Consider the following 13,336-nt stretch of genomic DNA (forward strand, 5'->3'; position numbering starts at 1 on the left):
TCGAACTTTAGTGGTAAAGTTGGACCCTCTTTTTTTCCCGGACTTCCTATTCTTATAATTTGTCAGGAGCAGATGCATTTATCTATAATTCATATTGGTGAAAGTAATTCCAAAGTTAAAGCCAATTCGATATTAAGTGGTATTTGTGAAATATAAGAAAGTCACCCTTGTATAAGTGATAAAAGTCATAATTAGCTAGCAGGGAGTAGATGGGTTGATATCGGTTCCAAGTAAAATGCATAAATTTTGTTAGGAGTATGGACAGCAGAGGCGATATCAACTTGCATCTCTCTTGAAAGTCGAATGGTCAAAGTCTACTGTCTGTAATTGTATCTACACCAAAGGCCCACGTTGGAACCCTAGTTGGGGCAGATTATCAATTATCAGTCCCCCTGGGTGAAAGTAATTCATAGGGTGTAGTGAATTTGATATTAAATTGTTTTTGTTGTTTAATATGTATATCATGTATACACACATAATATATATATATATATATATATATATATATATATATATATATATATATATATATATATATATATATTTACTATATATGTATGTGTATGGATAAGGATAACTATACATATGTATATATATATAAATAAATATATATATGTATATATAAATAAACATATATTTATATATGTATATATAAATATAACTATATATATATATATATATAAATATATATATATATATATATACAATATATACATATATATATAAATGTATATATATAAATATTTGTATATATATACATATATATATATATATGTATTTATATACATAAATATATACTGCATATGTATATATAAAAATATATATGTACATAAATATATAAATACTTATATATATACATAGATATATATATATATACATATGTATATGTATATGATGTGAAGCAGTAATAAAGTAACTCCAGCATCCTTCCAGTGGACCGAAGGATGAGGAAAGGACCGGGTAGGATTCCTATCTTTTCAGCTGACCAGATATCCTTTCGGCCAGTCCTTTCTCTTCTTAAATATACAATATTCTCAGTCCCTCGGTTCATAATGACTTGTCTTTCTACCCTTTGTTTTATGCATATTTATGGAGACGCTGAGCAGTTTGTCAGCGTGGGGGAGACTACAGCTTAGAAGGGATATGCTGATGTTTTTATTTGAATGTTGTGGTGCAAGTTGGTCAGTTGGAGAGATAATGAAGTACCTTAAGGAATATATATATATATATATATATATATATATATATATATATATATATATATATATATATATATATATATATATATATATATATATATATATATATATATGTACACACATACACATATATATAGATATGTATATACATGTACACATATATATGCATGCATATATATATATATATATATATACTGTGTGTATACTGTATATACATGAAATCACACACATCTACATCGTATACGAATACCTACCCAAAAATCTAGCCTTCATTTTGATCTGGAATAAGGGAACAGCGTGGTCGTTACTTCCCAAATTCATCTGGGGCCCAGTGAGAAAATTCGCCTCTTAGAAAAAGGATGGTTAAAAGATTCAGGAGATATGGGAACCCACATGTTATACGAGTATGTGAGCATATTTAGCCTGGCGTGTATAACGAAGTCGAAGGAAATGAATGAGCGTATGTACTGATTAGTTGCATTAAGAGAGAGAGAGAGAGAGAGAGAGAGAGAGAGAGAGAGAAGCGTCTGTAACCTACAGTCCTGCTTCTAAAATAATGGCTGGTGAATTACAAAGGTTGTGAGAAGAATCTCCAAGGTGTCTGCCTGGTAGGGAGGGGTGGGGCAAAGGGGGGGGGGATTTGGGCAAACCGGCGTCTGCAAAACGCGCCCCTCCCACACCCCCATCCCCTGCGCCCACACCATGGATCAGGCCTTATGAGGAAGAACTCCTTTCTAATGTTATAGGAAATTCCTTAAGGAATGTCAAGAATGTCTGTAACACTCAGTGCAGTACGATCCAAGCAACAGAAAACTGAAATATTGAAGCGTGCTCATCAGTTTTCTGTACAAGGAAACCACTGAGATGGCTACTTGTCCGCCCGTCCGCACTTTTTTTGCGCCGAAGAAACTTCAGCACCTTTTTTTACTTGTGATTGTCATTTTTTGCTCACGAGAACTTACGAGAACTTTAGTCCTGTTCAGTTTATCCTTAGATAACTGTGGAGCACTTTTCTCATGATTTTTTTTATGAACTTTTCTTTACAAGATCTTTAATTCAAAGTTGAGATTCGAGCTCTAACAATCTTTACCCTTTCAGTTTGTGGTATCCAAACGAGAGCGTGTATACCCATACTCAATAAAGGATAGTGGTTTAATGGTGCAGGTGTATTACAGATGTTGTTTTATGTTAAAACATCCAGTTTCACCTGATGTTTTCACAGAAGGACTGATTTATGTTAATCAACAAATTACGTAAGGAATCCGCCATAAGCTTCAACTTTAGTGTGAGTGATGATAGCTGGTGGCCAGTCATTGGTAGATGGCGTTTACTATTATTATTTTCATGATTACTTTTTTTAAATGTATTTCGTCAATTATTCGTTTTAGCAAACGACCTGTAATTATTATTATTATTATTATTATTATTATTATTATTATTATTATTATTATTATTATTATTATTAACCATATCGCTCTCTCATGAATGAAACCTGAAGACATTTCATAAGCGTGTCTTTTATGATCTTAGACCCATGCTAAATCGTCTCTATCACTTAACCGAAAGCTTTGTATCGCGTATAATCTCATTCATATAACGAACATCATCTTGGGTATTATCGATACCGTAATATCCCTAGTGCAAAATATTCAGCACCCGCGCTCTCTGCGTTGGGCCGAGTTTAAACTAAAACCGTTATATATAGAAATCAAATATCGAGACAAACCCGTTTTCTACACCTCTAGAATCACCCATCGGAATCCAATCTTGCATAGGGGTTAATGATACCACAAGATAGGAGAACGTTAATTATGTCCAAAATATCACATTTCGTTTTGGTTAGAAAGTATTACTTCGTAACTGTTACTTGTAGAGAGAGAGAGAGAGAGAGAGAGAGAGAGAGACTCATGCTTTAGACTCAGCAGTGGTTCTCAAACTAGGGGTAATGAAGCCATTTCTGGGGGGTAACAAGGTACTTTCTAAAAGTAACAGTTCTTTAGAGTAAGATTCAATAAATTTATAAATAATAATAACAAATAAATGAATAAATAAGTAAAATTTATTTATTTATCCATATATCTACTGTTGATGAAGAGGTGACTGAGGACAGTGACGCAGCCGCAAAGCTCGAATTTCTTGCATTGAGAGAGGACAAAACCCTGGAAGTGGATTACCGGAATGAAGAGTTTACTCTCTGGGCCAAACTGGGGAAGGAATCTCCCATTCTCTTACAGTGAGAGCTCTTAATGTGCTCATCCCTTCTGCCACAGCTTACCGTTGAGAGCGAGGCGAGTTTCTTGGCTTTAGTTTGTACTAAAACCAAAGCCATGAACCAGCTGAAAGATGCTGATACTAATATGCGGTATGCACTGTCCTCTACGGACCCTCGCATTGATATTTTAGCAAAGGACAAACAATACCATGTTTCCCATTAATAATGCAGCAGTAATGTCTTTATTTTCTATTAATTACCAAAGAAATAATGCTTTAATTCCAGTTTGTAGTAAAAGGAACAATGCTTTACTTTTAATTTTTTTTGCCAAAAGAATCATTTTTAAAATCTAAATTCTTTATTTCTTAAGATTTGACTAAAAGTAGAATTAATTTCTTACATATAAATGCATTAGAAACCAAGCATTCCAATATTTTTCTTTCCTTTATATTATAACTTCACATGACTGAAGAGGGATTGGGTAGGGGTACCGGTGATCTATCACACCACTGCAGGGATAGGCAACGATACCCAAAAGTTTGAGAACCACTGCTCTAGGGGGTACTTGGAGGCGATTTACGTGCATGATGTATAACAAAGGCATGAGATAACGGGTTAGATCTCGGAGAATGAGAGAGAGAGAGAGATTCTCCCTGAACATATTGCGTGTCTCGAGGGATGGGTTGTGATGGAGGTTGCATATTTCTGCCTGAGGGCTAATAGACCCAACTGGTTCTAGTTCCACTTCCCCTCCCGGGCGTCTAGGCTGTCATCCTGCAGGACAACCGGCCGCAGAGGAGTCGTCCCATAGATCCCTTTTCCAAGGTCGTCTCGAGATGAGAGGAAAGAGAAAGTGGACCCCGAAGGAGACGTATATAAAATGACGCCTCGGGAACTACTGGCAGAGGAAGAGTCCGTCTCGTTTTGAGAAGGTAAACAGTTCGACTCCTGGAGATCTACTGACGTCGCCAGCATGCAGGTATTTTGCGAGGTTCTTGGGATGTTTTGCTTCATTTAAATTAGATGTATATCAGGCTGCACTTACCAAACTATTATTATTTGATTCACGTAGACTGCTCCTAATATGTGAAGATGTTAAGATCTGTCTTTTATTGATAATGAGTGAAAAACATTATAATTAGTGGAGGTTATCAGCAAAATATTGCCTGCCACAGAAATTCCCTTTTATCCTAAAAAAATTAAAATTCTTTGCATGTAATATTTGATTAGTCTCCAAATTACATAAGATTATCATTTACCGAGAGAAAAATAATGAATAAATTCACGTTATTCTGCTATATTCACCACTCCAAAATATCAATACTAACAAATAGGTCTAGGCTTACAATCAGAATTAATACATGAGAATATTTAGTGGTTGCAGAAGGCTTCCCAGATATACGATAACTTATGTCCCATGCAAATAAAAATAAATATTCATGTATAAGTAATGAATGACCTTTTTTCAGGCCCAAACACTGATGTTGTTGATTGGTACCGTTACCACGGTATTGGCTGCCCCGCAATTCGACTTCAACAATAATCAGGTAAGTTGCTTTTTACCGAATAACTTGTAATATTGTTTCTTATCATGAAAATCTCTAATATTTTGGGGTTTGTTGAAGCCTGAATAAGTGTGTGTGCGTGTATGCATGGGTGTATTAAATTAAATTTATTGGTATTTTCCTTTTTTCTCTCATAGCCAACGCCCTACAGCTTCGCCTACGGCGTGAGCGACCCTGACACAGGGGACGAGAAGGAACACAAGGAGACAGTTTCACCGTCAGGAGTGACCGAAGGCGAATTCAGGTGGCTCCAACCTAATGGACTCTTCAGGTGAGAAAAAAAAATTTTTTTTTGGTACTTCCAAACTTGTTCTTTTTGCTTTAATTAGTGTTATTTATAAATAACGATTATATTGCATAAAAGTATCACGAAGTTGTGAATTTGTTCTTTTACGTTGCATAGGGGATGCATTACAGTCATGTTTCTCAGTTAAAGGAGGTTTTCAAAGTACAAAAGGGTTACTTAATGTACTTTGAATGATTTAATGGCTATTAATTAGTCTAGTCATTCAATTATAGTTTTGTCGTCTGCCTCAACTTTATTCAGTAATAGGATTTGTTGCTGCTAAGATATAACCGTTACTAAATTTTTGTGTAATTCTTTCGGTGAGTATTCTGCGTTTGAAAATGCCCAGCCTAATAAATCCGGATACATTATATACCATAATTTCATTAAAAAAATATAATATTCTCGCATACTTCACCGATACTAAATATGCCCTTTGCTTTCCCCAGAATAACTCGGTACACTGCTGACGATGCCTCAGGATTCCGTGCAATTGTCAGTGAGGAACCTGGTGAGAGAGTAGGAAACTACTACACAAACTCCTTGCTGGGCGGTTCAGTCGAAGTGCCTTCCGTTTTCCCCAGCCGAGGAAATCTGCAGTCCTTCAGTGGCTTCCAGGCAGGAAATCAACAGTCCTTCAACTCAGGAAACCGAATCGTGACGAGTTCTCAGAATTTCCAGACTCAGGCACCAAGGAGACGCCCAACCTTCCAGACCTCAACAATTAGTACAACTCAGAACCAAGGCTTCACCAGCCTCCCAGTCCAGAGCTTTACCATCCCACAGAACCCTCAGCCTCAGACATTCACAACCTTCACAAGCTCACAACCCTCTCAGAGTACCGGAAACATCATTGACGGTGGAATCATCGATGGTGGCATCGTCAGTGGTGGCATCGTCGGTGGTGGCGTTATTGATGGTGGAATTGTTGGTACCACTTCCACCACTTTTGACTCCGGTTTCAACCAGTTCAACCCCAGCACTAGTTCTTTCAACAGTGGGTCAAGTCTGAACAACTTTGGCTCTACCTCCAGTAGCTTTGGTTTGAACTCGAACAGACCCGGTACCACAAGGTTCTCCGGTGCAAGCATTACTCAAGGTATCCCAGTGATTCTGGCCAACGGCCCAAATCAGTTCAGTGGGTAATTAACCACCAATCACCCACTCTCTTATTTGTCAAAACTTCTTGACATTGTTCATACTTCTGCATTTTGAGAGCTGCATGGAATTTATTTATCTGTAGTGCAATGGACGGCACTGAATAAATTGAGATTAATCTAATGTACCTTTATGATCCTTTAACAACATTTACAAAAGATTGAAACTGAGAGAGAGAGAGAGAGAGAGGGGCAGGGTACTTTTAGCAAGTAACCATATTAATTCACTAGAAGCAATCTCATGCAATATAGATTAATTTTAAGACTAGCTTCATACCTATACAGCTTCTATCATCGTGCTTATAAATCCCCCTTTTTACAGTGACTAAAACGATATTATTAATTCACAAAGTGTTTATAAATCCCGCAAATTTATGGTACGACAATCTGCCTTTTTTAGTTTTCTGTAAAAGAAAACTTTTGAGCAGGCTTTGCCTGTCCGTCAGTACTTTTTCTCTCCGCCCTCAGATCTTAAAAACCGCTGAGGCTAGAGGGCTACAAATTGGTATACTGATCATCCAACCTCCAACCATCATCCTTACCAAATTACAGCCCTCTAGTCTTTATTTATTTAAGGTTAAAGGTAGCCATGATCGTGCGTCTGGCACCGCTATAGGTGCCAACAACACAGGTCACCACCGGGCCGTTGCTGAAAGTTTCATGGGCTGCAGCTGAGAGTTTCATACAGCATTATAAGCTGTACAGAAAACTCGATTGCACCGAAGAAACTTCGGCGCATTTTTTACTTGTTTTATAATATTTCTTCCTCTGGAGGAACAGCAGGTGTAAAAACCTTAAGAAGATAATATTCGGGTCATTCAAATTTCCCTGTAAATTAAAGAATTAATGACTAGGTTAAGTCTTCCAGGTCCACTGATTTATTGTACTACAAAGAGAACCAATAAGAGCTAGTTCATTACTAAAAGAATGCACTCTTTCATATACCCAGTTTCAGTGGTCAATAAAATATCACTTTAACCTTAAATAAAATAAAAACTACTGAGGCTAGAGGGCTGCAATTTGGTATGTTTGATGATTAGGGGGTGGATGATCAACATACCAATTTGCAGCCCTCTAGCCTCAGTATTTTTAAGACCTGAGGGAGGACAGAAAAAGTGCTGACGGATATACAAATAGCCATCGCAATACTTTTCTTTTACAGAAAACTAACAAGATAGCCCATGCCAATTAATGATCTCACGGTGCCTGACAAGTGCTTGCGCGCCACAGGCCTCAGTTTTATAATCTTCGGTTTGGAAGAGGGCCAGTAACAACAATTCGACCCTGATGAGGTAACCAAATTGTACACATACACACTGCCCAATCAGTAATCTTAGGGAGCCATTCATTGATAGAGTCAATACCCGATTCTTGGGTAAGACTTGCTGTCAAGAAAGTGAACACTGTTGCACGGAAGAAATTAAAATAGAAAAGGGAATCTTGATTGGTTATGAGGCCATGGGAATTTCCAGTTAATTAAGCAATTTATTCAAAAGTTCGCACTTGTTCTGAAATGCTGACTATCCAGCAACTCTGTAAGTAAGTAATAATAATAATAATAATAATAATAATAATAATAATAATAATAATAATAATGAAGAATGTGTGTCCGTATGCAGGTGTGTTCATAAGTGTGTAATAGTGGGAGAAAGAGATAGATCGTTGAATTCTGTCGGGCAATAAATTCTATGGGGGAAAAGTTCGTAGATTATAATGTAGGAATTTTTTTATTCCATATATATACTGTATATATATGCATATATATATATATATATATATATATATATATATATATATATATATATATGTATGCATAGAAATAACGATAGACAGTGACTTTGCCCAGTCAGGTCAAAGTCACTGTGTATCTTGGCTCCGGCGCAGAAGCACATATCAATGATGACACCCCTTGGGTGTAAGTTATTTCCAAGGTATAGTGAATTCGATTTGAAACAATAGTTGTGGCTTACTATCTGCGTATATATGTATATATATATATATATATATATATATATATATATATATATATATATATATATATATATATATATATATATATATATATATATACACTCTCCTTTCTTCTCAAAATTAAGCTATTTCCCTTGGGCTCTGGTAAGGACCTTTGGTTAGGAGGTAAGTGGTGTAATAGAACGCGCTCCAAGAGTCTGATATTGACAAGGTTAGACCTTACCTTAGCTTTTCTCAAATATCAATACTGAAGCACAGAGGGCCAGAGGTTGCTTTTCAGGGCTCTTGAAGAGGAAATATCAAAAGGAAGTGTTTTTCTTATTTTCGTTTTATTAAATGTAAGTCTTTGTTTAACTAGTCTCTTGTGGATCACTTTACAAAATACAATAGACCCTTCTTAGTTATTTCCCAAACCTTTCTAGGCAGATATAGTGTATTAAATGAATCTCTATATACAAATAGTAATGAGGAAGTTCTTTGATATCTGCTTTTGCTATCGTATCTTTCTCCAGCTGCCTTACTTAATGGCATAAAAATTGCGTGCATCTGAAAGAACACCTCTGTGCTTGCCAGAATGTAATGCTTGCCATTACGAGTTGTCAAATGTTGGCCCAGTTTTATTTTTCAATTATTTTTTTTAATGCATGTATTTTAAATGAAAAGGAAGTAGTGGACTGTATAATTTATTCATATAACTCCATAAATATAGGAAAGTGAATTCGTTTGCATTAGAAATCGGGAGCAGCGTTATCCATCAGCGCTAAGCTGGAAAGCGATCAGCCAAAGAATCTGTTTTGGTTCGATGATAGTACTACGGCCGTCCCACGGTTAATGTTGCCATTGGTAAAACCTGAGTTTCTAAACCTATTGACATTGCCGAAAGACCTAAAATTATTGTTCAAATTTGTGTTGAAGTTGTTTTGATTTGCTCTGAATCGGTTGAAACCAGATCCAAAGTTAGAGGTGGTACTAGTGATTCCTCCATCAATAATTCCGCCGTCAATGATTCCTCCGTCAATTACGTTTCTTTGGTTCTGGAAAACTTGTGAGCCGGAGAGCCCTGATTCTGGAACGACTGACTATTACTGGAATCACGTGAGAAGATGTTTTGTGGGTTCCTGAAACCCTGGAACTGGAAGCCCCTAAATTCTTGGTTCTGGAAGCTGGGCGAGTTAGTGAAGCCCTGGTTCTGGAAGTTTTGTGCCCTGGAAATGACGAGATTGCCAGGCTGGAAGCTGCTGAAGCCCTGGTTATTGGACTGGAAGCTGGTGATAATTGACCCCTGTGATGTCCCTGAGCCCTGGAGACTGTTGGTGTAGTAGGTGGGGACTGGCTCTCCTGCCTCTTCACTAACAACTGCGCGGTATCCGCCATTGTCAGCGGTGTACCGAGTCACTCTGTGGAACATGAAAGTGCAATTTAAACCTTCCAGTTGCATTATGCTGGATCGTGAGAATATCTACTAAAATATCATATCGAATTCCAGTAAGACTCTCGCTCTGTCTCACCTGAAGAGTCCATTAGGCTGGAGCCACCTGTATTCACCCTCGGTGACGCCTGATGGTGAGACAGTTTCCTTGTGTTCTTTGACGTCACCGGTTTCAGGAGAGTTGACGCCGTAGGCAAAGCTGTATGGTGTGGTCTGAAGGAATAATTATAGCGAGGATTAAGCCTAAATTAGTCTCGTAGAGAATACCTTTATATCAGAGCCATTTCATCTCATTTCTCTCTGTTTTCAGTTGATCATTATATTCATAAAATGGAAACTATATTAAACACATTCGTACTTCTAACCAACCTGCTCGTTGTTGAAGCCAAACTGAGGAGCAGCTGATACTGCAGAAACTAGACCGATAAGGATTGTTAACGTCGAAACCTTTGAGAGAGAGCGTTTAGTACATTTGATAAAGCAGTTTATATTCTCGTTTAAAAATAGTAAATGAAAAACTGACGTGATCATGGATCACCAGTAATTTCCAAACTTCTTATATGTTATAATACGGTTATAATAATGACTTCGATTCGGTATATCTATTACGAAATAAGTCCAATGGAAAGGAAAGGAACGTAAAGACAATTTACGCTAAGATTATCAAAGGTTGAAAGCATATTTTAAGTGGAATATAAATCAAATGTTTATGTCACGCGAAAGATATGAATGGATAAATCTAGTGCCATCAACCAGCAGTTAAACATGCAATTTATGACATTAAAAACTATATAGTTTTCTTTTTTACCTTCATGATGGCCGTATCGATGACAGTCAACCTGCTGTTATAGTCGAGATCGTTAGCGGATTAATGTCATCACCTGATCACTTCCCACCTTATATAGCAGATACATAGAAACACTTTCCCCCTTCATAGCTCTTCCACGTCCTTGAGCATTTATAGTACCACAAGGTGAGTTTATCCAACCCTGAGAACTTCATATTGTGAGGAGGGCTTACAATTAGCTCACGATAACCAGTTTATGTGTCGCTAAATTACACTACTTTTTTCTTCGTATAATTTCGACAAGTAATGGATATTGTGCGTTAATAATCATGGTTAATTTTCTGTTCAAACATTTGTAATGAACTGGATTGCGATACCGGGCTTTGAAGGAAATAGAGCAGTGCTCAGTTTATCATTTAATGGTGTGTGTTTCACTGTTAGTTTTTGGAGAAACTATAGCGATGAGATTTCTTTTAGGACCACAAAGGAAAAGATACATGTTATAGAACACTTCTTATGAAACCTCATGGCGAGTTCATGCGTTTTTAATGACTTAGGACTATGATGGCGAGTTCGAGGATGTGCCGTTGAGGACACATTTAGAACAAAGACAACAAGTTTTAGAATCCTTTAGGACTTCTTATGGGACCATGATGGCATATATGAGTGGTTAAGGATGTGCCGTTGAGGACACATTTAGAACAAAGACAACAAGTTTTATAATCCTTTAGGACTTCTTATGGGACCATGATGGCATATATGAATGGTTAGGGACTTACTGAACCAACATGGAGAGTTTTAAGCGTCCTCGAGTGCTTGTTATGGGATCATGATGGCAAGTGTATATATAAGAAAGAACTCAAGGAAAGTGCCGGAAAATATGTATGTTTCGAAGCGGAGTAGGATTCTGTTATAGTCAAGTGAATATTTGCCTTTAAAGTCATGTAAATATCAATCGATTGAGAGGGTATATATTCAGCCCCAAGGTCTCATTCTGTCTGATTATTTGTTCTTCTGTTCACCTTTCTGTGTGTGTGTGCCTACCTCTCCTTTACTGTTAAAATGTCTGAGTCAAGGGTTCTCAAATGTCCAATATCATATTTCATGCCATTGCACATTTTATGCAATAGCATAATATGTGACCGATAAGACTATTGCTGGGTAACATTTTTTATGCAGTCAATTTACGCCACAAGCTAAATTTGGCAAGCGTCTTTTGTGAAAGGAAGACTTTTTTTATTGAATAAAATGGAGCCATAGTACCATTTTAGACCAGTATTTGGTAATATCTTGAAAGTATTACCAAAAGTAATACTTTATTTTACTCTAAAGTAACGTCATACCCTAATACAATTGTATTAGGGTATGACATACTCTATATATTTAATGATTTACTTACATTATTTATTTGTTAATCTATCTGTTTTTCTAACAACTAATCTCCTCTTTCTGTATTTCCTATTACCTTCTGTTACTTCTTTCGAATGAGCTCCTATGATGGGCTCGTTCCATATGAATAGGGTTCATCTTCTGAATGATAATAATAATAATAATAATAATAATAATAATAATAATAATAATAAACTCAAGAACACGCACGGGAACTCAAGTGAAATCGTACGTATGTTTCATCCGTCGGATTATGCCCATTCTAAAGGGGGCATGGAAAGTATACCCACTTCTGATGCGAGCCCTCCATTGATACTTAATGAGCCGGTCTCCCTGAGAGACATCTGAAACCGCGTTCATTCAGTGAGGGGAATAACGCCCATTCTCTCCGACCCCGTTATTGTGGATCGTGGTATCCATTGTATACATGTGTTCGTATCGTTGTTTATCTTCGTATGATTCCGGAAAATGCAAAAATTTATTTGGTGGAATTTTTTTAGTATAATGGAACACGTGGAAATTCCAGTTCTGAACGCCACTTTAGATTAAAATTATTTTAATACATTTTTGTCTATTTACCTATTTATCAATTTATTTATTTTTTTTTAAATAAGTGGGATCCCTTCTTTCTATATTTTCCTTTACCTCCTCTCACTTCTTCCTAATGAGCACCATATTCTTCAAAAGCTTGAATTTCAAGTCAATGGCCCCTGTGGGCTTGTACCATATGAATAGGTTTCATCTACTGAATAATAATAATAATAATAATAATAATAATAATAATAATAATAATAATAATAATAATAATAATAATAATAATAATAATGTGACAAAAACGTAATCTTGGGCCTCATATGAAATGAGAAACGAAAAAATGTAATGCTCGTTTCTTCATGAAAGGAGGAATATAACATCAGAGTAATTCCGAGTTCTTCTTGAAATGAGAAACAAGACAAATAGGTTATCCCTTATTTCCTTATTATTTGAGAGCCATGACATAAGAATAATCCTGTACGTAATGTACTTGCAGAGGAAGATAAATGTAGGCACGATAATATTACAGATGATTAAGCCTACGGTCTTTCCGAAGATTTAACAATCTAGGTGTCTGTTCTTGAAAGGTTAAATGCCTAAGATTCGTCAATGAAGGCGTGAGAGCAAGTGAGAGAGAGAGAGAGAGAGAGAGAGAGAGAGAGAGAGAGAGAGAGAGAGAGTACAGTTTCAAAGTACTCCCAAGAGAACAAAATGTAGTTTAAAAATTGTTTATACGTACATGAAACTAACCAATAATATTCCTTAGATAATATTCCTTAGATCGCAAATAAGAAGTTCAACAAAATT

The 13,336-nt window shown here is 36.5% G+C and overlaps 2 protein-coding genes across 2 annotated transcripts; one reads left to right on the top strand and one right to left on the bottom strand.

Annotated features, from left to right (window-relative positions):
* The first annotated feature begins 4,250 nt into the window (after positions 1 to 4,250).
* LOC136840500 (uncharacterized) lies at positions 4,251 to 6,543 on the top strand. Its single transcript, XM_067107159.1, has 4 exons — positions 4,251 to 4,390; positions 4,881 to 4,958; positions 5,114 to 5,247; positions 5,712 to 6,543. The coding sequence occupies exons 1-4, from the start codon at positions 4,385 to 4,387 to the stop codon at positions 6,406 to 6,408; spliced, it is 915 nt and encodes a 304-aa protein (XP_066963260.1). The 5' UTR covers positions 4,251 to 4,384; the 3' UTR covers positions 6,409 to 6,543.
* Positions 6,544 to 9,052: 2,509 nt separating this feature from the next.
* On the bottom strand, positions 9,053 to 10,687 carry LOC136840501 (uncharacterized). The gene is made up of 4 exons (XM_067107160.1): positions 10,628 to 10,687; positions 10,189 to 10,266; positions 9,899 to 10,032; positions 9,053 to 9,787 (listed from the first exon to the last, which is right to left on the bottom strand). The coding sequence occupies exons 1-4, from the start codon at positions 10,631 to 10,633 to the stop codon at positions 9,409 to 9,411; spliced, it is 597 nt and encodes a 198-aa protein (XP_066963261.1). The 5' UTR covers positions 10,634 to 10,687; the 3' UTR covers positions 9,053 to 9,408.
* Positions 10,688 to 13,336: the final 2,649 nt, after the last annotated feature.

This window comes from Macrobrachium rosenbergii, chromosome 7 (assembly GCF_040412425.1).
Source record: "Macrobrachium rosenbergii isolate ZJJX-2024 chromosome 7, ASM4041242v1, whole genome shotgun sequence".
In the NCBI taxonomy this organism is placed as follows: Eukaryota; Metazoa; Arthropoda; class Malacostraca; order Decapoda; family Palaemonidae; genus Macrobrachium; species Macrobrachium rosenbergii.